Source organism: Melopsittacus undulatus, chromosome 1 (assembly GCF_012275295.1).
Source record: "Melopsittacus undulatus isolate bMelUnd1 chromosome 1, bMelUnd1.mat.Z, whole genome shotgun sequence".
Lineage (NCBI taxonomy): Eukaryota > Metazoa > Chordata > Aves > Psittaciformes > Psittaculidae > Melopsittacus > Melopsittacus undulatus.
In genome coordinates this window covers 51,575,391-51,600,430 of record NC_047527.1, presented here as the reverse complement: position 1 = coordinate 51,600,430, position 25,040 = coordinate 51,575,391, and the positions used below count along the sequence as shown (strand labels likewise).

Below are 25,040 nucleotides of genomic sequence, written 5' to 3'. Positions count from 1 at the left end.
GACTTGACAGCAGCTCCTCCAATGCCATGAAAGATTAAACCTTCTCTTGGACGATTCCTGAAGATCTGTTTCTTCTGTCTGGGTTTTGGCAGGGGATCTGTGAAATTTCTTACCTACATCCATGATTGATTAATATTTAATTGTGGTCTTAGCTCTGCCTAGGAGACCATTAATTTACAGAATAGGGATTTTTCAAAAGCAGCTACTTAACCTCCAGACCATTTAGATATAAAACCAGTCAGGCAGAGAAGAGGGTTTACAGAGCATGACAAAAGAAGGATTGCAAAATGTGCAATGCCAACACAGGAGAACTGTGGAATGGAGAACCCCTCCTCACAGTGCCTGTAGGAAGGGGTTTGTTTTGCAACGCCCCTGTGCCTTGCAGGAGGCCTGCAGCCTGCTGCTGAGCTGGGTTTCACAAATACGCTGAGGCAGCACTCTTTATCTGCAGTAACGCTCAGTGTCGGCTGCAAAGGTCACCTTGACAAATGAACTTGCCTGGTGGAAAACAACCTCTTCCACTGGTAAATTAAGCAGGAAGGCACTGAGCTTGTTTTCCAGTTCCCGTCTGCAGCAATAACTGCAAACCAGGGCTATATGTACACTGGAAACAGTATGTGGAGGAGTTGTCTAGGGATACAATTTTTGTGCTGAATCCACAACACTGTTTTTTCTTGGGTGGTTCTTTGATCTTTGGAGAAACACTATTTCTCACCTTAATTTTCAGTCATCTCATGACTTTTGGCAATATTCTCTTATAGGTACCTCAAACAAAAGCCTGTGTTCTTGCACTAAACTATATAACAGAGAAACTACAAGAAATTAGTTATCCTAATCCCAAGGATTTTAAAGTACAGTTCCATGGGGAAGGCACTTACTGTCCCTTAGAGCTGTCATTTCTTTCAAAGCTAAAGCGTGAAGGCTAAGATCAAAAAGACAATAGTCTGGTGGAAGAGTCACTGAGTGAGGAGAACATGAATAACAAACCCTGTCAGTCATCTGGCAAGAAGATGAAGAAAATAATTACTTTCTAGTATCTCTGAATTTCAATGCATTTTCACTTGGAAAGAACAACCTGAGCCTATAGCCTGTAACACTGTGATTTCCTGCATTTGACAGCTCCAATTTCTGGCCTTGCTCCTCTGCAGCCACATCCTGAGAGCTCTCACACCCTGAATCAGGTGTGGCACTGAAGAGCTTGAATCACCCTTCAAGAGCAGTGAATTTCTGACCCATAGTAATAATCTTTTTCACTGATCCTTCCCCATTCTGCTTTTTGTCAGCCCAAACCATCTTTCCAAACTGGTCTTTCCACCACTTCTCCCTGATGCTGCTCCATGTCTTTGACACACAGGGAAACGTTAGGGGTAGGGTTTCTGCAGTTTAAAATGATTGCTTGCCTCTCTTATCCAAACCAAGAATATTCATAACCTATGATGTGGGCTGAGGGTTCAGAGGTTATTATAAAGAGTATAGAAAACCCAGAATGCATGACATCAAGGTCTGAAGGATTACTGCAGCTTGAACAGAAACAGAGGAACTTTGTCTAAACCCAAACAAAGCCAAGCAGTGGGTAAAATCCCTGGCTTACCGATTGCCAAGCGAAAGACATTCATTCCGCCTCCTCCCTTAGATGTTAACCAAGCACTGCTAAACCAGCTACAGCTAAACCACTGTAATGTTTCAGAGATATTTTTATATCAACAGATGTTCTTCACTACTGTGACTTTAAAAGTAACTGTAACTGCCAAGCTCATATTTGGCCAGTAGCATTTATTTTAAGAACTAGGATGATTTTTATGCTGAGTTTCTAATGTCTATTGACCAGTTCACTTCTCCTTAAAGGTGAGGATTTAATTTGAACAAAATATCTTCCTAGCTTCACCCATTAGCTAATGTTAATTTAATCAGCAATATTGCTTGAGGGGGACTGTAAATCATTAAATGCGTTCCGGTAAAAGACTTTTAAAAAATCCCTAACTAAAAAGGCATTACATCTGAAAGTTCTGCTGGACACAAACAGACAAAGGAAAAAAGAAGTTTTTACTTTCTTGACATAATTATGGCTTTGCATATGCTCAATCAGTTACAAATGTCGAATCTCCAAAGTTCATTCCTTTCAACATAAACATACGTAAGCCAAAGACATATCTGATTACCGTGTATAACATAAATATTTGGTTAGTCTAAAATTTTATTAATTATTGGACATGAAAGCAGAACTGGGTTTGGCAGTCAGGCGGAATTTGGGATGCCTGTCTTGTACAGTGCAGCAGAAAAGAGGGTAGGAGAAAAGCAAATTTTATTAACAAGTTTAAAAGAAGGAATCAGTTTTAACCACTCCACTGTGAACCATCGCAGACATTTCAACATAGAAAACAAAACATGAGAAATTTGAAAATACTGGCATGAGATAAAGAAGAAAAGAAAGAAGAGCATCAACCCCACTCAAAAGTAAACACAATACTACTGTTTACCATCACCACAAACGTCATTAAGAGAGTAACAGTGGCTGACATCACAGATTTCCCTCCCCTGGCTTAGATCCAGAGATCTAAAGCCCAGCATGTTCAGCCCTTGGCACACCCAGTGTGGCCAAAATCTTGCCTGTGCCACCTGAGGAACCAAGACCATCACTAACACTGCTGGAAGTGGTGTTTTGCCCTTATATGTGCAGGTCTGAATGGATGCAGCGATTGCAAGGTAGTGGAGACTCAGGCCCTAGAGGCACTTCTACTTGCTTGGGAAATGGGCATATTCCTCTTCAGATGCAAACACCTGCACAAGCCTGAATGTGGTTCCTGCTTGATTTCAAGACCTAGGCTTTTATCAAGATTTAGAAAACTCTAGCTTCAACAGCACTGTCCTAACAAGATCTACCTAGGTTTTCATGAATGACAACATACAGAAAAGCACTTCTTCAGAGCCACCCATCACCTGCCATTTCCAGCTTTTCTTTCTCAGTGCCTCTCACACTTGCACAGATCCAGCTGGAAAGACTGAGGACATCAGCCATGTGGCAATGTCACAGGTTTCATGTACTCCTGCGAGATCATTATCTGACAGTTATTTCCTCTTGCAACACTATCTTGCATTGAAGTGCTTCAGCCCTCTTGCTGTTCCTGTAACAACTGGTACTGACCTCAGTGCCAGTGTTTTCACCAGCAAGGCTTTTTTGGCACTGGCAAGACAAGAAAAATGCTGACTGTGACTAGTAGAAAGTTCTGGATCAGGGGGAAACAAAATGCAAGATATTTGATAAGAGATGGTGTTTCAAAAAAGGTGTTCGTGGCCACATTATCAAAACTGCAGCAGCAGCCTCCTTTGCCAGCTGTCGCAACTGCCGACAACACTCTTCAGGTTCTCTAATGGATAGTGTTTCACACAGCCCCAGTTCTTGCTTTTCTGCAGATTCCTGTGAGCTGAGAGGGCAACTTATGTCTTATAGGACATGAGTTATTAACTTAGTGGTGTGTTGTGGCAGATGGGAAAAAGCATATGTTTTAAAGGGGAGGCAGTGATATCTGATGAAGATGCCCTTTACTCCCTGCCTCACCAGCATCTGTGTTGGGGGTTTGAGTGCCAGAGACCTGCCAGAAAATCTCATGGGGCTATATCCTGGTAGAGCTTCAGTGCTGCATCCAGTATTCTGTACCAGTTCCTGTGTACATCGAGGCCTGTTTACAGGACTCATGAAATTTTAGTCTGCATTATTATTATTACTATTATTAATATTATTATTTTTATTCTTCACTGGAGGTGTAAATCAGAAGCAAAAGCCTTGTGGGGGCTGTGCTTTGTACCAGTTATGTTGAAAAGTGCTGTTTACCCTCGAGAGCCTGCAGCCCACCTCTGCCCATACAGAGTGCTGTGCTCCCTGGCCATGTCCTGATTGCAGTTCAGGCAGAAAATGCTGTTTTATAACCCTCAGATAGCTTCATTTTACAGATGGAATTGCTTCTTTTTCACTACGTAAACTCAAATTTTAACAACCTAAGAAAAGCATAGCAATAATAACAAAAAGGCAGAGTTGTTCCCATATTCAGTTACATGGCAATTTTAAAGCTGCTGTCTTGAGTCCTATGAGACATAGCACTCTGGCCCAGTAAAGAATTATTTCTAGCCTCAGAGGGCATGGACATATGTGTGGACATACAAAGCTTTAATCTAATCAGTGATCCAAGAATATACTTAATCTCTTTCAGGCCCTAGGCTGATTTTATAACTGAGGGAAAGAGGTAAATATTTTCTTTATTTTTGTTTTTCTTTCTTGCAGGCTGCCTAGAGAATACAGCAGCTCTTTGAAGATTGCTGGAGGTTTGCAATGCTGGTAAAATTTTGTTGATGGGGAAGCAGAGAGTGGGCAGGAGGAAGGGAAGAGACAGTGTTCCTGTGGAGTGTTGTTTTCCATATGGCTAAAATGCTGGGTATCTGCACTTTAGCTCCAAGGCAGATGTGCTACATGTGATTAGAACACTCTGCACACACACATACATGTGTGGATGCACAAATGGGCATGGAGTACAGGAGAGACCATGCCTTGGAGAACATGTGCACCGCAAGGACTTTTACAAGACTGAGTAATGATCAGCTGATAGGTGAATTATGCAGCCTGACTCTGAAACTAAATCTTTGAGCAGATTTTCCAGGACAGCAGAAAGTATCTCTGCTTGCTTCATAATCCCTTTCTCACTAATAGTCTTCAGATTGGTTACAGATCTGGCTATAAAATTTGAGAATTGGCTTAGAAATTGTTATTCACAGCAACTGTTTGCAAGGATTTACTGTAATTGGAAAGAGATGGAGGTTGAGTGAGTGGAAGGTGCACATCATGGTGACAGCCACATTTAGAGTTATCGACTTGAAGCATTTCATGCAGTGTATGCTGTCAGGCACCCCATGACTACTGGTTTTCTAGGGATTTCTTTGATTTAATAGCCCATTGACCCTTTGGAATATATGCTGACAATGCCCAAGAATATATTACACACTCTCCGTTCTGCTCTATAGCTATTTTTTTTTCTTTTTAACAGGTTGGGCAAAAGTCTTGAGTAAGTCCAGGAAGAAACTCAGCTCAGGCTAAAATATTGTGCCCTGGAGTTTCCTCAGAGGCTGGTGTTCTATACTAGAGTTTCCACAGTGGCCAACCGGTGGCTTAACCTTGCTTGGCACTGACTATTCAGAATAAAAAAGGAAAAATATGGGGTTTGGAGTGGGTTAAGGAAGGAAAAATCTTGGTCAGAAGTGTCAGGGTCAGAGCTAGAAAGCTTTTTTTCTACAAAACAGAAGTTAAGCAATGGCTGATTCCTTTGAGGTGCTCAGCACATTGGCCACCACCCAGTAAAACAATGTTAAGCGTGCTCTGGAGAGTGCCATAGGGAACAGCCTGAGCATTCAGTACCCAGCAGGATCAAGCTCCAAATAGGGACCAAACAGAAACCAGATGTCATTCTGTTAGTTTTCCCATATTAAGAAGCTCTTTGCTTTGTATTTTAATCCCTGTCTCTTATTTTCTCCTTTCTCACTTTGCCTTTTCTATAAAACAATCCATATGTGCACTGAGATAGGAGTGCAATGTACTTAAATTGCCTCTTATCACCTTTTCACAAGCAAGGAATTAAAGCAAAAGCTGAGAAAGCTGCTGCTTGTTTTTAACTTAAACTTATATAAGCGGTGCTTGGAGGAGGACCATCAGGAGTTTGGAACTGCTGAAGGAAGGAAAACACTGTCTCTGCACTCTAATGAGCTCCCCAGACATGTATGGCAACTGTACCATTGCATTTGAGAGTGTTGGTGCCTATGTCAGAGGTTATTCCAATGGCTTCTGGTTTCTTTTGGGATGGCAATGGGAGAAGGTAGGATGGCTGAGTAGGGACAATGGGAGACAGCTCACTACCTGCTCATAAACTGGGTTCCAACTGAACTGAAGTGAGACTACTGCAATGCAGACCTCATATATCCACTTAGGCCACCTGACAGCAAGCAGCAGAAAATAAATAGGATCTAGTTGCTGCTCTGTTTTTTTAAACAAGCTCCTGGCTTTCCACTTCTTCTTTTCCAGCACAGTGACAACTATCTCCAGAACTTCCTCAGATCTGTGATTTGTGCAGATGCCAGCTTTTACATGGATGTTTTTGAAACCGAGTACTGCCTGGCTGGAAGCTGTCCTAGCTGGAGCCGCTTTCCTTCAGGGAGGACATGGTGAGCAGCTGTAGTGGGACACGTGCCTCTGCCTCTGAGCTACTGGCACTGGTGAATCTCAAGACAGAGCAGTCTAGGCTCAAATATGAGTCTTTGATCCTGAATTACAACAAAGCAGCCAGCTGCCAGGCAGGTTAGAGGAAGTTTAGATTGGACATAAGTAAGAAGTTCTATACTGTGAGGGTGGAGAGGTATTGGAATGGGTTGCTCAGGGAAGTTGTGAATGCTCCATCCCTGGCGGTGTTTAAGGCCAGGTTGGACAGAGCCTTGGGTGACATGGTTTAGTGTGAGGTGTCCCTGCCCATGGCAGAGGGGTTGGAACTAGATGATCTTAAGGTCCTTTCCAACCGTAACTGTTCTGTGATTCCATGATTTCTCCTCTGCAAGCTGCAGCTGTCACTTGTGCTGGAGCTGTGCATGCATGTGGGTCGTGCAGTGAGAATTAAGAGGAAATTTCTGTGATTATTTTAGCATTCAAGCAACTGGAAAAGAAGCTGACAGAGGCACCAGGCCTTTGCTTTCATGACTACATTAATCTTCTGCTGGCTATTGAAAACATTTTAGATTAACTTAGCACATGTTCTCAAAGAGCTTTCTTTCTTAAAGTTATTTGTGCTGTGGATGCTGCGCCAATGAATAAAAATGCCAATGAAATGGCTGATACAGATCAAGCTTCACTCGACAGTCATTTTAGTGAGGATGTCTGAAGTTGTGGTCTTGTTTATGAAGTTGACAGTTGACTACTGTGGCCCAGAAATTTTGAGATACATGGATTAAAAAAATGCTTTTTTCCTGTCCCAGAAGTTGGCAGTGGAGGAAGCACTAATGCCCCTTTTTCTCATGTCTATCTATCACTTAATGAAATTTCTTTCTTAGGTGTAGATATGGAGCTCTTTTTGTCTGGGAGGAAGAGTTTCAGATACATACAATTTTAAGAACTAACACGAATAATATTATTGCTACTACTGGAAAAGTTTCTGGTTGGCAACTGAGCTAAACCAACAATTATGGGAATGTTTGGTCCATGGCATAATTCAGAGCTATTGTGTCATGAAAGTGATAAAAGCCTAGTTACTTTTTATTTGCCTCGTGCTAACAGCAGGTCCTTGCACAGTTACAAAAGCTCACAGTGTAAGTGGTGGCTTGCTAAGTCATCACAACTTGCTTGTGTTTCTGAGACCTAATGGACTAGGAGGGAATCAAAGTAGTTTGGAGATAACTGTCTATCAGACAATGCCTACGGTCTTGGTGGGAACTTGACAATAACTTTTGGCCAAACAAGGAACAAATTGAAACTAAACAATTTTATATATGTGACCTGACTATTTCTCTAAAGTTTTCTTCAGAAAATGCTGACATAGATGCACTTGTCATAGCTCCAGGAGATACATGACTCCTTGGCAGCCATTTTGTTTGGTTTTCCTATACTTTCTGTCCAGCTGTTGGCCATAGGCAGAGCTACAGTTCTGAAAACTGACAGGGAAAGCTTTCTGGCTTCACTATAGCATTATGAGACAATGATCTGGGGTGGGAGATGGGTCATGAGAAACCCCCCGAGAACATCCCACAGTTAAGCATAGGAGACACCTGACTCTGTCCTTCCTGAGCAATTTGAAAGCACAATTAATACCCCCAGGGGTCCATCTGTGACAGAAGTACAATTCAACAATTTGATATGGAAAGTTTCTATATGAAACAGAGTATGATTTATAACGTGAGAATCAGACCCAGCAAACATTGTGCCCAATGAACATTAGACAAGCACAGCAACTCAAAGAAAGCACAGATTTGCTCTCATTATTTATCTTATCATAAGGGTCAAAAGCAGCCCATCAATCAAAAAGTTTTCAAAGTGCTTACAAATAGACAAAATTCTACAGTGCATGCAACAGAAGTGCATAAGTCAAGAATTTCCACTCAAGATGTTATCTGATTGGTTTCTTCATGAAAAATAAACTAATTTCCTTTTAATTAGGCAAACACTGGATAGTAGCATGAGGTCACAACTAACCAAGAAGCTACCCTCTTATCGTGATTTCCAGGGAAGGAGGACTTTCCTATTTACATATTGTATAGGATAATACTCAGAACTCAAACACAGTGTAATACATAATTTGACCTTAGGCATTTCAATGGTTGCATCAAAGAAATGTAGAAACTTGATCTTTCAAAAAAGTTCCTTAATCATATCTGATAGGAACATATATTTTCTTATGCTTTCTTTGTTGAAATACCTAGTGACATCAGTAACTGAAACACAGTTACTTGTTTAGACTTCTGAGTAACTATTTGATTTCAACAATCAGTACTTTTCAACAATCAGTATTTAATATTCTAGTCACAAACTTTATTTTCCACATAATCTGATTACAGAACTTTTCAACAGTTTTGATTTCAACAAGTTCATGATTAAATCAGCAATTTAAATAAAGCACCACATCAAAACTCAATGTTGAAGTTGAGAACAAGCTTCAGCTAAAGAATTTTGCAGGATCTTTCATCTACTTTCAGCCTGGTTTTGATCTATCTTTCACTTTACTACTTAGTAATGAAAGACTGTATCTACTCAGCAAGATCTCTTCCAATGCTGTCAAACATTTCTCATTTTCAGAGGCTGATTAGTGAAGTTTTTGTTGATGACAGGGCAAATGCAAAAAAAAAAGCCACCTCATCTACAATAGTGAAGGCATTCATGTGAAATCATGGTTGTCATAAAAGTATATTGTTCTAGTTTTGTTCTAGTTTTCACTTATGTACTTCCTATTTCCTTAACTAATTGTCACTTTATCCTTAAATTTTGAGTTTTCTCTTGAATATGTTTAGGTTCTTTTAATGATTGTTAGGGTTCTGGTTTGGTGCTGTATTATGTTATTTTATTTTTACTTACACCATACATTTTGAAAATATTTATAGGATGGCATAAATTTCCACCAAACTTATCTTAGACACCTAAAAATTATATATTTCTATTCATTTGAATTGATGCCTGTGGTCAGAATCAATTCAATAATTCATCCCTAGAAAGTAAATATCAACTGCAAAGATGAAAATACCTGCCCCCTTAAAAAAAGCTTCAAGACATATTGCAAAACCGCAAAAAAACAACTCATTGAAAGTCGTAATAACATCAGAAGCATAGACAATATCACAGGTAGAGGAAAGAAAATCCCACAGCTTAATACTTACAGAATATCTTAAAATCTAGACCCTCCTTTCCAGCTGCCGGCCAGAGGACAGCTGTGCATGAAGCAGAGACACAAACGGTACATCCTTTGCTGCCTGTCCACAGTTATTTGAAGTCTGCTAGAGAGCAAACTTAGGAGTTACATAATGACAAAATGACATGAAGGAAAAACACATACATGGTTTTTTGCCAGCTCTTTTGTTTTCTGCACAGCAATTCCCACGAAGGTTGCAATGTAGAATATTTTTTAGCTGTTAGCATTGCTCAATCTGAGTTTTTATAACTGCTTGGATATCTGCATCATCATATGTGATTTCAGCTAAACAAGCATAGAAATGAATAGGAATGCAGACACACAGCACTGTAAAAAAATGCAGAAGGAAGTTTTTTCAAACAAAATCCATTTATTAGGCAGTGGTTCCAGTGATGCAATCAGAATAGGAAGGAAAGTCTGTGTTGCTTCATTGTTTTGTTTGGATTTTGGGGTCCAGTGCTAACTTGTGATAATATTTCCATTCGTAAGTATATTTCTCTGAGGGCAATCCAGAAAACTGACTATGATGAATCTGATAGGAAAAATATCCCTTTGAAATTGCTAAATTTTTCCATCACGAGCAACCATTGTAGAATTGCCCCACTCCGTTGTCTTTCCTGTGCAGTTCACTAGCTTTTGGCTAAGCTTATTGTTTTTTTTTACCGAAGTCCAATAAGTGCACAAAGTAGATTCAATAGAAGTGTAAATGCAGAGAAATTCAATAACTAATTCATCTCTGTGAGGAATTTAAGTTTTTAAATAAAAGAATGGAGTGAATAGGATAAATTACTACAAAGAAGCACTGCAACATATATCAAGGATATAGAGTTGCTTGCATCTACATGCCACAGGACATTTGGCTCTTTAGAGGCAAGACCAAAGCCTACTGCCACCAAGAGAAATTTTGGATCTGACCTTACATGTGGTGAGATGTCAACTACATTTGTAATCCAAAGATTCAACTCTATAACCTCCACAGTTCAACAGTTAAAACAAGCATGTCCTTGCTACAGACATGACTTATCTGATCGGCTCATCACACCACATAATTCTAAACAGGATTTTCCAGGTATCACATACAGAGCACTGCACTGTCTCTCTGGCTTTAGATAGCATGGTAGAAAGGACAGTGGCAGCAGCAAATTTAGTTAAAGCAAACCTTATGTCTCCCAACATAAATCGCACAGCAGCAGCTTTGCAAAGTGAACAAACTCTTTTTATCAAAGGTAAAATTCATACTGCAAATTAAGATGTTTCCTCCCCTTCTGTAAGAATATGCCACTCCTCCTATCATAATTAAGTATGTGTTGTTCATTGTTTATCCCTGAGACCTACTCATTGTTTTGAAGTGATTTTCAGAAGATGCTAAAGTTGGTTTGCTGTAATCACATATAAAGGCATTAATCATTTGTCTCAGGTTGTCTCAAATGGTGGAAAAGTGGCATTAAGTTCCTAACTAAATATAGAACACAAAAAAGCACAGACAAATAAATACTTAGTTTATTATCTTCAGCTATACCAGTTGCTTAAGTATATTGACGTCAGTGAATGTTGTAAGACCCTGTAAAGATGGCCAAAGCCAGAAGTATACATTTTCTGTAAAGATACCAGAAAAGCTCTTCCCACTATCTAGTATTTTCCTGGCTGTTTCTGGTACCTGACACAAACTGCTTTACTTAATTTCAGAGGTTAATCCAATACTAAGATTAAATTTATTTATAGTCTTCAAATATTGCCTATCAAATGTTACTGCTACTGATGTGTCCAGTGAATTCATGGGATGTGACTCTTGGTGGGCTTTATGGTAGCCTCACAGACACATATCATTTCAGCATTTGGTTCATTTCTATTGTTGCACAGCCTGAGGTTCCCTTTTGTTTGGATGAAATATAAAATCTATCCCAGGGATGGAAACTCACCACCAATAGTCTCAAAGGAGGTAACTTAATCTAGCCGTCTACTGCACTGATATAATTAGGAATGCACTTTGTCAGCCTTTGAGGGTTTAACTACAGCTGGCTGGGTTCAAGGCAGTCTCAGAGACCAATCTGTTCTTAGTAACACCATCTCCTTCACAGAATTACAGACATACTTTCAGCAGATAGACCCAGCTAACCGCTGAATGATGTTTTTCCACCCACTTATGCAGTGGTCAATGTCTTTTTCAGCATAACTGAAGCCCTGGATCAATGCCATGAAATGATTTAGAAACCAAAGGCTGAACTGACAGCTCAAAAGGATTATGAACCTTATTTACAGTGTCTGATTGTGGAACAGTTCAGCCTCTGAACATCATCATATTCCTGATCCAACTGATGAGATTTAATTAGAAAAGAGATTCTAACTGATATTCAGATGCTGACTGAGCTATATCTTCTTTAAGAAATAAAAGATATTTTAGGGTTTCTTCTCTAGGAAAATTAAAACTCTACTCTCCACAAAGATTGACTAAGCTAGGGGAAAAAATAAAAACAAATGAAAATTTTAAGTCTTTTTATTTTTTTTTTTTTCATTCTGGATCATTGCTGTACCCTTGATTCTTTTGCTGGAGTCTGCAGGAATTCAGATGACGTATCCCTTCATAGTATTGTCAATAACAGTCTTGCTCACAATGTGTGGGTTAAAGCCCTTCCTGAATCTTCGTTAGTGAAGACAGGCCTTCTTCACAGAAGAAGGAAAATTCCTATCTTCAAACCTGGGCTGAAGGAGCTCATCTAGCCTTGTATTGTCTTCCATCTAAGAGAAGGACACTCTTACAAAACCTACGACCTGTGGACTTTGCTGTCACTGTCCAAGCTCTCTAGGCCATGGCAGTTAAACCTCAGCTGTTAAGGGTAGGGCCAGTTCTGCGCATGCTGCCCTCACCTCATCCACAGCACAGGCTGGAAGGGCTTGCTCTCACTTGTCGGTATGGACAGGCGAGGGTCAAAACAGCAGGTGACAAGGTGCATGGGAAGCTGCAGATCCAACCTTGCATGCGGGCAGATCGGGGCATGGGTTACTGAGATTACTCAGGAGATGGTAGTCCTGATCAGACACTTCCTGATTGCCTAAGCAGCCTTCTTCCAAACAGATTTGCATATCCCACTTGCCCTTGGTCATCGTGCTTGTAGTAAGCATGGTTAAAGCCCTTCCCAAATCTTTGCTTGCGAAGCCAAGCCATCAATTGTCAATAAGCTTTTCTAACTGAATATCACAAGCACTACTCCTTCACTCTGGTGAGAATCTGATTTGCATAAATGGATAAAATACTCTGCTATGGTTCAAGTTGGATAAACCTACCCCTACAGCCTGCAAACTGTTTGAGAAAAATGTATTATACCTTCATGCCTATTTGCACTATGTACCTAGACCTGAAAATACCCAACCTAACCTATTCATCAGCAGTATGGCCTGTTCAGAGAAAAAACATACCTTTTATTTTTCGTTATCAGTCCTGAAGCATTAGTCTAAACACTTTGAATTCCAGCCTTCAAGTTTCCACCTACAGCCGTGTCAGCAGGCTGGTTATAGGCTCCCCTGGAGTCAGAAGCCCTATAGCTGTGGTAGTGCAGTGCTGCGCCTGTCTAATGGTTTGGACAAAATGCTGTGCTAACATTGCTGTATGTGTCCTAGACACAGGCAAAGAGAGGTCAGATTTGCATGTGGCCACTCCATGAAACGATACCCTGAATTCCTGTGTTGTAATCGTTACATGGTAATTGTGAAATTTGCTATAGCCATGGATTTATTACCTTGTTGTTAAACTGTCTGGTGTCAGACAGACTTTTTTCTTTTTTTTTTCTTCATTGCTTCATTTGGTTCCTTTTTGCCTGTAATACAGATTTTTCAGTAGGTATTGAAATACAGGCATCACAAATGGGCCTTAAATACTGACAGTGCATAGATTTGAGTGTCCTGTGTCTGAAAGCAAACAAAAAAGGACTATGAATTAAATAAAAAAGCAATAGAACTCCTTCTTGCTTCAGTAAGTCTCCTTATAAGTAAGAGAAGGTTAACTGAAAATTGTAACTTACTGTATCTTTCAAAATTCTTGATAGCACTAACAGTGGTAATTTTAGACATCCTCATTACCCACATGAGTATCAGGGCCAGTGTTTGAATCTGAAGCCTCTAAGGACATCCTATGACAATAAACTCCCTGTACAAATGGGTGATTATTAAAACTACAGTGACTCATTGTTGCATCACACATAACGTAATTAACTGCAGATTTACTTGTGCTCAATGTAGACCGAAGCAAGCTGGTTTAGTTTGCATGGTCTTACTGCATTTCTGAGTTTGGCACAGTTTAATTTCAGGCCTGCTAAATCTTATTAAAAAAAACAGTAATTAACAAAAGCCATAAGAGATGAAGTCCACAAAAGATGAAATGCATCTTGACCACAGAAAACAGCTGCAGAGTCAATATCTTTCCCAAAAATCTGTGGTGTGCTTCCTAAATACAAAACATGTAGGCTTTAAAAAAAAAATTGACATAGTAGCTTTGTTTGTTTATTTTTGATTGCCAGTCTTTGTCAGAGGCAACATATGTCTTGGACAAATATACTTGAAGAAGATTCTAGTTAATATTTGATGTTTGGGATAAGTAATTCTAATATTAGTCATATACTCTGTGAATTGCCAGTAACATAAGAGTAGCCTTTAGCTTCATGTTGCATCTATGGACTTGTACATATTGTACATGCACACATGCATTTAAGAATAAATTAATATTTCCAGACACCTCACATTTCCAGTAATGTTGTCCTTAAGTACTTGTGGATTAATTGCTTTTGCTAATTGAAAGAGAAAAGGAGGGAAGCAAGCAAGCAAGCAAGCAAGGCAGCATCAAAGGATTGCAGCAGATCACTGGGGATTATGCTGAAATGCATCCTCTGAGTGGAAGATGTAAGAAGGACCTTACACAAGGAAGACACAATTGTTTCAGCAGGAGACTAAAGACACATATTTCAAAATATTTAAAAGACCCACATATTTAAAAGACCCCTGTCCTGTGCTTGGGCAGCTGTCTCTGCTTCCTTCTGCCCATCCTCTTTCTAAAAGTGAGCAATTTCAGTGTGAAATCCTGCTGCAGTCTGAGTACAAAGGCTTCCCCTGTCTCTGTTCGTTCAGGATAAGTTCGTTGCTTCCTTTCACTTCCTTGCACATGCATGATAGGGGCACCATCTGGCCCAGAAATGGCCAAGGACAGCCAAGCCTGCAAAAATATCTTTAGAGAATGCCCTGCTCCATGTTTCACCTGTAACTACAGCAAGGATTTTATGGTTGTCTCTGGTACATCCAGACAAATATTTAGAACTGGAGTTTTCAAAATATTTGAATAATGGAGGGAAGTATTGCAACAGGAAGACAGGCCTAGTTACTGCTATGTTTTAATTATCTTAGACTTCATAATAATGTCTCACTCTGCAAGAATCCTATTAAATAGGAAGTCAGCCTGTGTTGAGGCAAGAGACAGCATAATCAGATCATGCCCTGTAAACAAAGTTACTGACAAAAACATCTGAGTTCTGATGGCTTAACCACATTTCCACTGAATTTAGAGGTAAAACCTCCATTGTCACACCTAAGTATCTATTAGCTCAGTCCATGTGAATAAAAAGGGCTTGTATCCCACTTGATGATCCATTACAGGATCTATTACTGATCATTTCTTAGATTAGAATATGAAAAAGAGCATTTCATGTTAGATTGAATGCTACAACTATCCAGTTCTTGCTCTCATACTAAAGTTAACATTAAAAAGGATCTGACATGCTCACTTTTTGATTCTCTTTTGACCTCTAGGTTTGATTAACACTGGGCCAGAAAATAAGCTTGGATGATGTTTTGTTCTGAGCATTTACAAGACAGACAAAGATAAACTGATGGGGTTTTTGCATAGACTAAGCCAGTATCTGGGTAACTGCAGACTGTGCCATGTTTGCAGGGGTGTAGGTAAGGGGGGCATATACTACTCAGTGAGTCAAATTCAGGCTTTGTATAAATTTGTTATTCTCTGACCAAATCTGTCCATAGGGAAGGCAGTATTTTTCTGACTAGCTGTAGTAAAATATGAGAATTACAGCTCTAGAGCTGCTTCCATCTCTGGTAGAAAACTGCACAGAGTGACCTAATGTCTGATGTCCTGAGGTTTCGCCTACAGATGTTTAAAACGGTCCCACAGCTTTCCCCTTGCTTTACTTGTCCTTCAGCTGGTAAGTGATGTCAGCCCAGCTGGACTTCTATGTCTAAACCAGGTTTTCAGTACGTATTTCCCTCTGGCTCTCTACACTAGTAGGGCTCTTCCATCAGCCACAAAAAGACTTAAGGCATTATTTTGTTCATTATACGCCCAGAGCAACTTCTGCACAAAGAGATGTTATAAAAGGTTTGTATAGTCCTCAGGTGGAAATTCAATAATTGCAACACTTAGTAGCAGAGATTTCTGTCTCTCCTTTGTTGAGTCTTCTTCTGTCTAACATCCAGCATAAATTCACCCTAAACTGAATGATTTTGCACATCTGAAAATCCCACAGGCTTACAGTAGCCAGGTATTACATGTAGCATCCTAAAAAAGAAAATATAACCATCTTCAAACAAACAGCACGATAATAGGCTTCTTGCTCCAATGTTTATTGTACTCTCCTCAGAGACACTGGCATTGTCTGGAAAATTAACAGATACAGGCAGGGGGAAAAATGAATCACAGAGACAAGAGATCCTGCACAGATCATCAGTCTTTCCCTTGCATTAATTATTAGAGATGCCAATTCAAGCACTTCTGCTGACCTCTGCTAAAATAATCCTTCAGGGTAATAAGGGCTCTTTTTCAAACAACCTGTCTTTCAGACCATTTCGGCTTTTGACTTCAAAATTATCACTTAAATGCTATTCTAAAACCCACTGTTTCATGTGTCTGGTGGACTTGGGGATCAGCTGTAAATGGCCCTACCACACAGCATCCTTTAGGAGATATTTATTTTCTCACTCCAGCTCCTCTTGTTTGCACACAAGCAGGAGAATCAAATCATATACCTGTGAAGGTGGTCCTTATCCTGTCCTCCTTTGTTCTTCTCTTCCTCCTGCCCCCTTGCATTCTCTTTTTTTCTCACTCTTCTCAATTCCTGGCAGATACAGTAGAACTTGGAAGACCATGATGGGGACTGTTTTCACTGAGAGAGAAATAAGGAGGCAGGCAAAAGGGCCAAAAGGCTAGACAGGATGCCTGGCTTCAGTCACCCGCTTGGGATGTGACTGGACACTCTTCTCCCGATTTCCCTCCTGTGCTCTTTTTAAGGCACCCACCACAGTGTTACATGAGAGCTTCACAGAGCACAGTCCCACCCCAGTGGTGGATGTGATGTCTGCTAGCCTTACTGTGCTGGGCTGCCTGGCCTAATGAAACAGTGGGCCAAGTGGCTACTGTACTGTGGTTAGCCAAAATCAAGGATGTTAACTTAATTGTTTGCTATGGATACTCATTTCAGGATGTGATTCTATATTTGTACAGCAATAACCAGATGCTTTTCAGATACTGTTCTAGTTAGGAATTAGGAAAATAGTATTCCATGGTTGTGTCTTGCAGTTCCCACCGCTGCACATTTTCCACACATTTACACTGAATTATTTTGATCTCCTGTGCAAAAATAACACTTTGCAGTACTTGATTCCTGGCAGCTTGTTATGCCAGCGCTGTCAGACTGCCAGATACAACCTGAAGGTACCTGTGTAGGGCATGCAGGGCTCTCAGGTCCTACTTTTTTTTTGTGGGCAGCTCCAACCTTCGTGTAACCAGAGATAAGTGACTTAGCTAAAAATGAATGGGGCAGCTGGCTAAATGCTCAACCAAATAAAATGATCAAAGGGACAGTGCCAGATGTTTTCCATCAGCTCTACATATGGAGGTACCAGGGAGAGCAGCAGGAGCACCAAACTAAAAAGAAACCAGAGAAGCCAACTCTAGTTTCAACCATAACACGAAGAACTGGCTATAAATACTACATTCCTCAGTGAGACTCCCAGAGGATAGTCTGTAGGTATTTCTAAAACCTACAGGAAAAACATGTCTACTATTGTCTGACTTATTTATATTCATCCTCCTGGTAAATATTTCATTAAGAGTTATCATTCTCAGCATCTAAAAATATACTTTAAAAATCAGTTTAGAAATCTACTAGAAACAACAAAAAGTTCCTATTTTTCTACAAAATGTATTTATTGCTGAATTTCTGCCAATACAGTCTTTTCCTAGACTACTGCTTTGTGGGGTTTTCTTTTACCACTTTTAGTACATTTTAAAATTTTAATTTCATATGTTTTGAGTCCAAGTTACTGCAAGAGGCCCAAGCCATGTCAAGATTTACTGTAGAAAAGCCAAATTTTTATTTTTGTCTTCTGAGGAAGTTTATGGTAGAGTGAGATAAACATCCAAGATAGTTAAGGTTGTTTATCCTGCATCACTTAGAAGACATTCTTGACATCACTTGTATACGACTGAGCAGGGAAGCTACTCAATCAGTGCTGACAGTAATTAAACCCAGATCACCCAGCCTCAGGGCATACAGACCTTATTTCAGTGTGATAAAATCTGCTTCTGTTGGGATAAAACCTGAAATGCTCATACAGCTCCTTTTGTCACAAGCCAAAGCTTGGTGCATAGAGGCCCCTCCTCCAGTTGTATTCCTTCCATACATACAGTTGTTATTTCAGGACACTATCTCACCCTGACGTATATCTGTAGTATCTTGGGACATGCAAGGGAGGATGAATATTGCAAAAGAATTTCTGCCATGGCTTAAAACACGTTACTTGTTCAGTGCAATGACTTTGCTATTGGCCCCAGATTTGCAAGTCTTACTCTTGGAGAGCAGGGATCCCAGAGGCTACCAGAAGGTAACTCGAGGCAACACAGAATCTTCAGAAATTTTATATTCTTTTTTTTTTAACTCCATGTACACCTACTGTAGTGAAGTCTGCCTGAATGCCACCCTTGACACTAGGAGTTGGGAGACATGCTGAACATGAAGAGACTGGGAAAGCATTTTCATGAAACAACTGGAAGTGCCAGACTTGCTGCTGTATAGGTGAGAAGCTAAGAAAAGGTCTTGGCTGCATTGTTCAGTGGTGCTGAAATACACTTTATCCTTTACCTATGTAGAAAGCTCCCAGGTTTGGTAACATATATGCTTCTCTTTGCATGACTATTAACTATGAATATGTTTATTCCATGTATAAAAAGCATGATGTGCCCTTTACAATCTGCTCTAAACCATTTTGCAGGAACAGAGCCTGTTAAACGTGCTTTTTATTTCCTCTGATTCTTATCTCATGCACATGTAAGCCTAAAGCACTCATCACAGTGAAAATATCTGTGATTTGCAGTGCAGTATAAGTTCTTTCTTAGCAGATTTGCTAGTAATAAACTGAGAAACTCACCAGCTCTCATACTTGAGTCAAAGAATCTTGAGCATGACTCACTTAGGAATGCTTTGTACTCCCCTAATTGCATAATTACCTTAGAGAGCTCACTGGCCATTTGGCATAGAGGTCATGCCTGTTTCCTCAGAGCACAGGAATAACTCCTAGCTTCTCCCAGCAGGATAAAAAGGAGATGCAAGGAAGACATATGGCCATGGCCCTACTTTTCCTCTGTATAATCTAGGACCAGTATTTGTGCATGACTACAAAGCCCTTCATTCCTTGAAGTGAGAACAGGAAAGTTGATCATTCTGTAACCTAGATCAGCACTTTCACCATTGCTCTGAGACAGTGTCTGTATTGAAAGGGTGATATTCTGTTTGGTACTGGCACTTGTGACACCTGAGGTGTAATAAACAGGATTAAAAAAAGTGCAATGCCACAAGCACAGGTATCTTTCCCAGTATACTCTCTCTCTATGCATATATACTATATGCCATAGAGTTAGTCTGAGTGACAAGCAAAGAAAACAGAAATCTCCCCAACAGCTTGCTCTCAAAAATAGTAAGTAAAATGGTATGGGTAATATAAATGTTACCAACAATTGCAATCATCCAAAGCAGATGTCAAGTGAAGTCAAGGGACCTGAATGTCCCATGAGAAAGCTGGAAAAAGAACTTTCTAGTTGCATTAATGAAGCATCCCTGATGCTCTTTTGTTGTGGGGATCAGCTGGAATTTGTGGTCCCTCTTTTTAACCTTTTTATTATCCAACAGTAAATTTGGAAGCCAGAATTCTGCTTTGCAGATTGGTGACAGCGTCGCTATGTAGTCAGACTTTCATTCCAGTCTCCCCTTTATTACACATATGAATTTACTCTCCTTCATTGCACACTGCTGCATCTTCCATTTGAAGCAGCTAAAACGCATCTGTCCTGATGTGCTGTAAAGACCATCCCCTAACATATAATATATAACATATACTGTGCCCCCACTGGGCTTATGGATAAAAATCTTGTGGATCCTATACTTCATGCTGATGCTAATGCTGCTGGTTTGTTTTAGACATGCACACAGGATTTCTGCCTCATTGGCCCTTCAAGAGTTGTAGATGGATGTGAATAGGTCTGATAAAGTTTCTTTATTAGTGCAACTTCAGTGTCCATGGGCATCTCAAGCGGTGTACGTGGACTGGCAAGGGTATTCAAGATTACTCATTTGTTTAGATGTTCATGATGGCTACTTAAATCTTTCCTTCTTTTTCATCAGTGTCTTTTTAAATAGTGGGAATGAGAGCTGTGGCAGCATTAGCTTCCTCTTTCTGTGAAAAACCTCTGCTTAGAAGGTTCCCAAAGTCAAAGTGTTCGCAAGAGAAAACAACTGGGAGATACTCACATTCAAGCATGGTTCTGGATGAGTGGAGCTGTTCTGATAAAAAGGGAGCATCACTCTAAAGAAAATGAAATGTTTTGGGGAGAGGAAGGAAAATGAAAGATCTAGTTTTCTAATCTGAGAAACAACTGGTCAGTAGTTTATCAAATTGAAGGCTAATACCCAAGACTGATTCTGTTCTCAAAAGATATATGTCTGAAGTATGGACTTCATTACAGCTGCATCTAACTGAACCCAACAAACTTCAGAGGAAAGTCAGGCTTTGGGTTCCCATTGCTTTTGGTATCAAACAAAAAGTAGGTAACACCTCTGTTCTTTACATGCTTTTTTGAATAATTTTCCTGGAGAGCCAAGGAGTTAGCATGCCATAGTGCAGGTGACTGCCCTAGGGGTCAAGGAACACCAAAGTCTAAACTAAACCTTCTTGCATTAGGATGACGGCAAAGGAAACTATACAGAAAATGCCGTCCAGGAAGGAGTTCTTAGAAGATGAAGCAGGGATTAAGCCAGAGCCTATTTTACCATTTGCTAAAACACTCAGTGCATTTGCCTTCATGGATTCTGCATTCCAGAGGACTGCATGCTGAGTTAATAAAATCCCCCTCTTGAACAGGCTTTGGAAACTCAGACAGACACTGACTGCCCATATGGCACAATTTGGCTGTTGCTGTTAGACAGCTGCAGGAAGTTGAGGACAAGAAAGGGGAGACAGCACCAAAGTCTTATGGACACATATACATACAGAGAGACACATGTCCTTGCCTCATGGCAGGAGCTTCTAAAATATGTTCTTCATCAAAATGAGAGGATCCTCTTTTTCTTTTTTTCTCTCAGGAACTTCAATTTGAACTTCTGCTTTTCTTAGGTGATAAGTGTGTGATTTAAACCCTCATAGACCCTGAGCTTAAACTGCAAGAGCATTTTAAAACAATTAGCACACCTACAAGAAAAATAGCAAAACACCCCATTTCCGTTACTCACAGACTTATAGGGAGATTGAGTTTAGCATTCTTCCTTGGGGAAGAAATGACATGCTCCCCAGTAACCCAATGCCAAACCACTCTCTGTTTTGAGTAGCAAATGCCATTCTTACTGCGTCTAAAAGCCCAGACTGTGTTTCTTTTCTTAACATGAAACTGTGTATTTTTGTACTGCTCTCAAACAACAGTTTAACAGAACAAAGGAGTTATCTTTATGAGACAGCCAGGGAAATACACAAAGAACAGGAAGATGCAGCTAACCTAAATAATGACTCTGAAAACAAAATAGTTATTGGGTTATAAATAAACATTTTGAAGTAAATATCATTATTTACATTAAGAGAAGACACAGATTTAATTCCTGGGGATAGTGTCATCTACTGTTTTCTCAGACTTAAGTTCTCATTTCTCTGTCAAGCCACAGAGTAACATTTCCTACTTTCTTCAACTTTTTACAGTATGAACTTTCATACTACATCTTTTGGAGAAAATCACAAAAACCAGACACGCATGTTTAGGAGAAAGGTCAGATTTTCTAAAACAATAAAATTGCCCAAACTGCTATTTTTGAACTGTGCAAATGCTTGCATTCTTACAGGGCAGGGAAGTAAACATACACATGGCTACATTAATTAAGACAATACTTCGTTTCCTGCAGCACAAAGGAATTAACAGTGCAGTTCCCCATTGTGTGTATATGGGTGAGGAAAGCAGCAACTGCAGTTTCACAAAAAAGGCAAAGGCTGGTCTCCTCGTGGGTGAATGGGGAAGGAATTAAATAATCCTCTAAACTAAAGCCACAGTCAAGTTTCTGAGTGCCAGACTGAGCCATTCCAGCCATCTCACTTTTGGTAATACAGTCCTAAATGACCTGAGCAGAAGTCTGATTCATGTGCTTTCTTTTTCCCTGAGGATTGTCTTGTTGAGTATCTTGGGCAGGAAACTAGTTTGAGCTGTTGATTTACAAGATTTAAAATAAGCACTCATGTTTCTCCCTCCCAGTCCTGACCAGCAGCCCTGGGCTGGATCACTTTCCCGGTGGAGGCAAGAGAAGTGAGAGAACAAAGTGCTCATGAAGTGGCGAAGTGGTAGGGAAACACTCTCTGGCTGGCAAACAGTCAGCAAAACCCACCACTGACCCCGACAGAATGTCAGGACGTGGCACCGGTCCCCGTCCCTCAGGTTTTACCTGCTGGTGGGCGAACGGCTGGGGGGGATGTCCTGCACAAAGCTCTGCTCCATGCCCGGGATCCTGACCGGGCTGTGGGGATGGTAGGCTGTCAGGACCACGCTGCCCGAGTCCTTCATCTCCATGATCATAGGCACATGACGGCCCCGCTGCTGGTGACAAAGGCGGCCGGGGGGTGCTGACAAGCCCCAATGGGAGGCTGAGCGGTCCTGTCACAAGCACGAGTGCATGGCCTGGCTCCGTAGCAGCCTCTCACCACCGTTTGCTGTCAGAAGAGCTGTGTAACTGAGACACTGCTCCTCTCCCTGTCAGCAAAGCTGAATTAGCATATATTTAAAAACACCGCCCACAAAAGAACCAACGGGGAAGTTTCTATGTTCCTAGGAAACTAGAAACCTGAGATAATCCTGCATGGCGCTGAATGACCACTGGGAAAACTTTTAAGAGTGGATTTCTTAATATTGCTGCTCCTGAAATAGGTTCAACAAAGTGAAACCATTTGCTGGTTAAACAGCAGGACAAGTGGAGAGCGCTACTCAAACACAAAACCTGCTTTGGCAGAGTGGGGAGTGACTTTAAGGTGCTTACATGAGAGATCCAGAAACCGTGTGGGCTCTGCTCTGTTTAAATTATCAAGGCCCAGGAACTTTGATTTCTTACATGCTGGATGCATTTCTGTGGCAGGGAACTGCATTTGTTTTTCCTGAAAACAAATTAAGCTTTCATTTTGCCTGACTGTGTACGTAATTAGAAAGGCACTGGGAAATGAATGTAATATTTGTACATCATACAAAACATGTTCATCTGGAGCAATCACATAAATAAATACACCCCGAGGCACTTGAGATTTTTTCATGCTTGCCCTTGGTCTTTGTCTTCTAATTAAATGTTTTTCACTCAAAAGGAAACCAGCAAGCAAAAATAGCAGAGTCCAGTTCTGAAGTAACACCCAGAGAAAACTCTAGTGAGAAAACTCACACATCCGTTTATTTTGCTCTCCCATGTCTTCAGTGTTCGTTTTCTTTTTTTTTTTAAGAAAAAAGCATTTTGGTAAGTGCTTATTCCTGAAAGCTATTGTCCTGCCTGTGAAATCGTGGGAAGGATGTCCCTATGTGCACCTTTGACACAGCTGCCAGCAGTGTCCAAAATGCTGATCAAGCTCATCTTTCACAACCCCACTGAATGAAGGTGCTCTCCCTAGCGCTTCCATAGGGCTGTCTAAATTACATTGCTGATCTGTCTAGCTGGTGAAGTAGCTCAGGTTTTGAAGGGTACAGAAATGATTCATCTCCAGCTTCCCCTGAACTTGGTGTCCTGCCTGGAGGAACATGACAGCTTCAGTCAAAAATGTTGCTGCAACTCATGTTAGGCAGTGCCCAGGTTAATTTTAAATTACCCAGCATAGGATGCTGATAACAGTACACTTGGCAGCCCTTCTTGTCAGACACACCCAGGAAGCATAATATTTGAACTTGCAGAGCCTCTAGCCTTGCTCTTGCTACACTGTTAACATACCCTGGCTTAAATAATTGGAAGCCAGGTTTCTCCAGGCTAAAATCATGGTTGCTTCCATGGCAGCATAGAGGCCCCCTGGGAGATACCATGCAGCCATGTACATATGTTAGAAAATAAGGCGAAGGCTCTAAAGTAACTCTGGAAGCATTACCTGCTGCCTACAGCATCAGCACCCTATCCCACTGTGTCACCAGTGAGGGCCAGGCTGAATGCAATAGCCAGTGAAGACCTCACTGTGCTCTGTGATTACTGGGGTATTCAGGAAAGGAATTGGGTCTGAAAAATTAGGATAGATGCCATCATGGATCTCACATCCCAACTCCATGGAGCCCTGAATGAAACCAACTTGATGCCTGGCTGCAGGATGATCAGGGATGCTGCCCTTCCCATCAGGCTTTACTTCACCTCCTGGACCAGAAGGCAGGTACCCAATTTTCTGATGAGAGGAAGTAAATTATAAATACAAATTTATATGTGGCACAAGTGCAAATAGATGTTTTGAAAATTACTCAGCCAAAATGCATATATCAAACTGAGAGTGAAAAATGATAAACGTATGTTATAAAATATGTGCTGACACCCTTTAAGGGCATTCTCCACAATTTACTTCAAGGAACTAAACACCTGAAGAAAACCCTGGAGAAGTGGAAGGCACCAGACACTACCAGAAAGGGAGCAGGAGATCGGGTGTGAACAGAATATTGGCTGCAACTCCAGAAAAGTCTTCTTTTCCCTTTCTTATCACCATAGCATTAGGTTTCTCCACTACCATCATACAATAAAAAGATGGTTATGTGCTTTAAGCTATTAGTAGGTAAAGCACATGGTAGCAATACCATATATTTTAAGTTTTATATGTATTTCCTCTCTTCCCACAATAAAAAAACCCAAACACCAATATGACTTAGTAAAGAACACTGTTACCCTCTCAATAGTAAAATGCATATAAAGAAAGGAGGCCCACACTTATTAAATGGGGTTTACTTTCTAAGAAAAATAAACATGTAAGATTTTATTTGGAGATTTATAAAGTGCTGGTGAACAAACTGGAGGCTTGTATGTAAGTAGCAGTCTATTTGGCACAAGTATAAATAGATAGTTTGAAAATTAATCAGCCAAAATACATATATCATACTGAGAGCTA

General features: G+C 40.5%; 1 protein-coding gene across 1 annotated transcript in view; it reads right to left on the bottom strand.

The window, feature by feature from the left end:
* The window catches only part of ARHGAP28 (Rho GTPase activating protein 28), a 77,308-nt gene extending 54,680 nt beyond the window's left edge, over nucleotides 1-22,628 (bottom strand). Inside the window, exon 1 of the mRNA XM_005153484.3 lies at nucleotides 22,382-22,628. Within this exon, the coding sequence (XP_005153541.2) occupies nucleotides 22,382-22,512 (131 nt within the window). The 5' untranslated portion in view covers nucleotides 22,513-22,628. The remainder of the gene's footprint in view (nucleotides 1-22,381) is intronic.
* Between the last annotated feature and the right edge of the window lie 2,412 nt (nucleotides 22,629-25,040).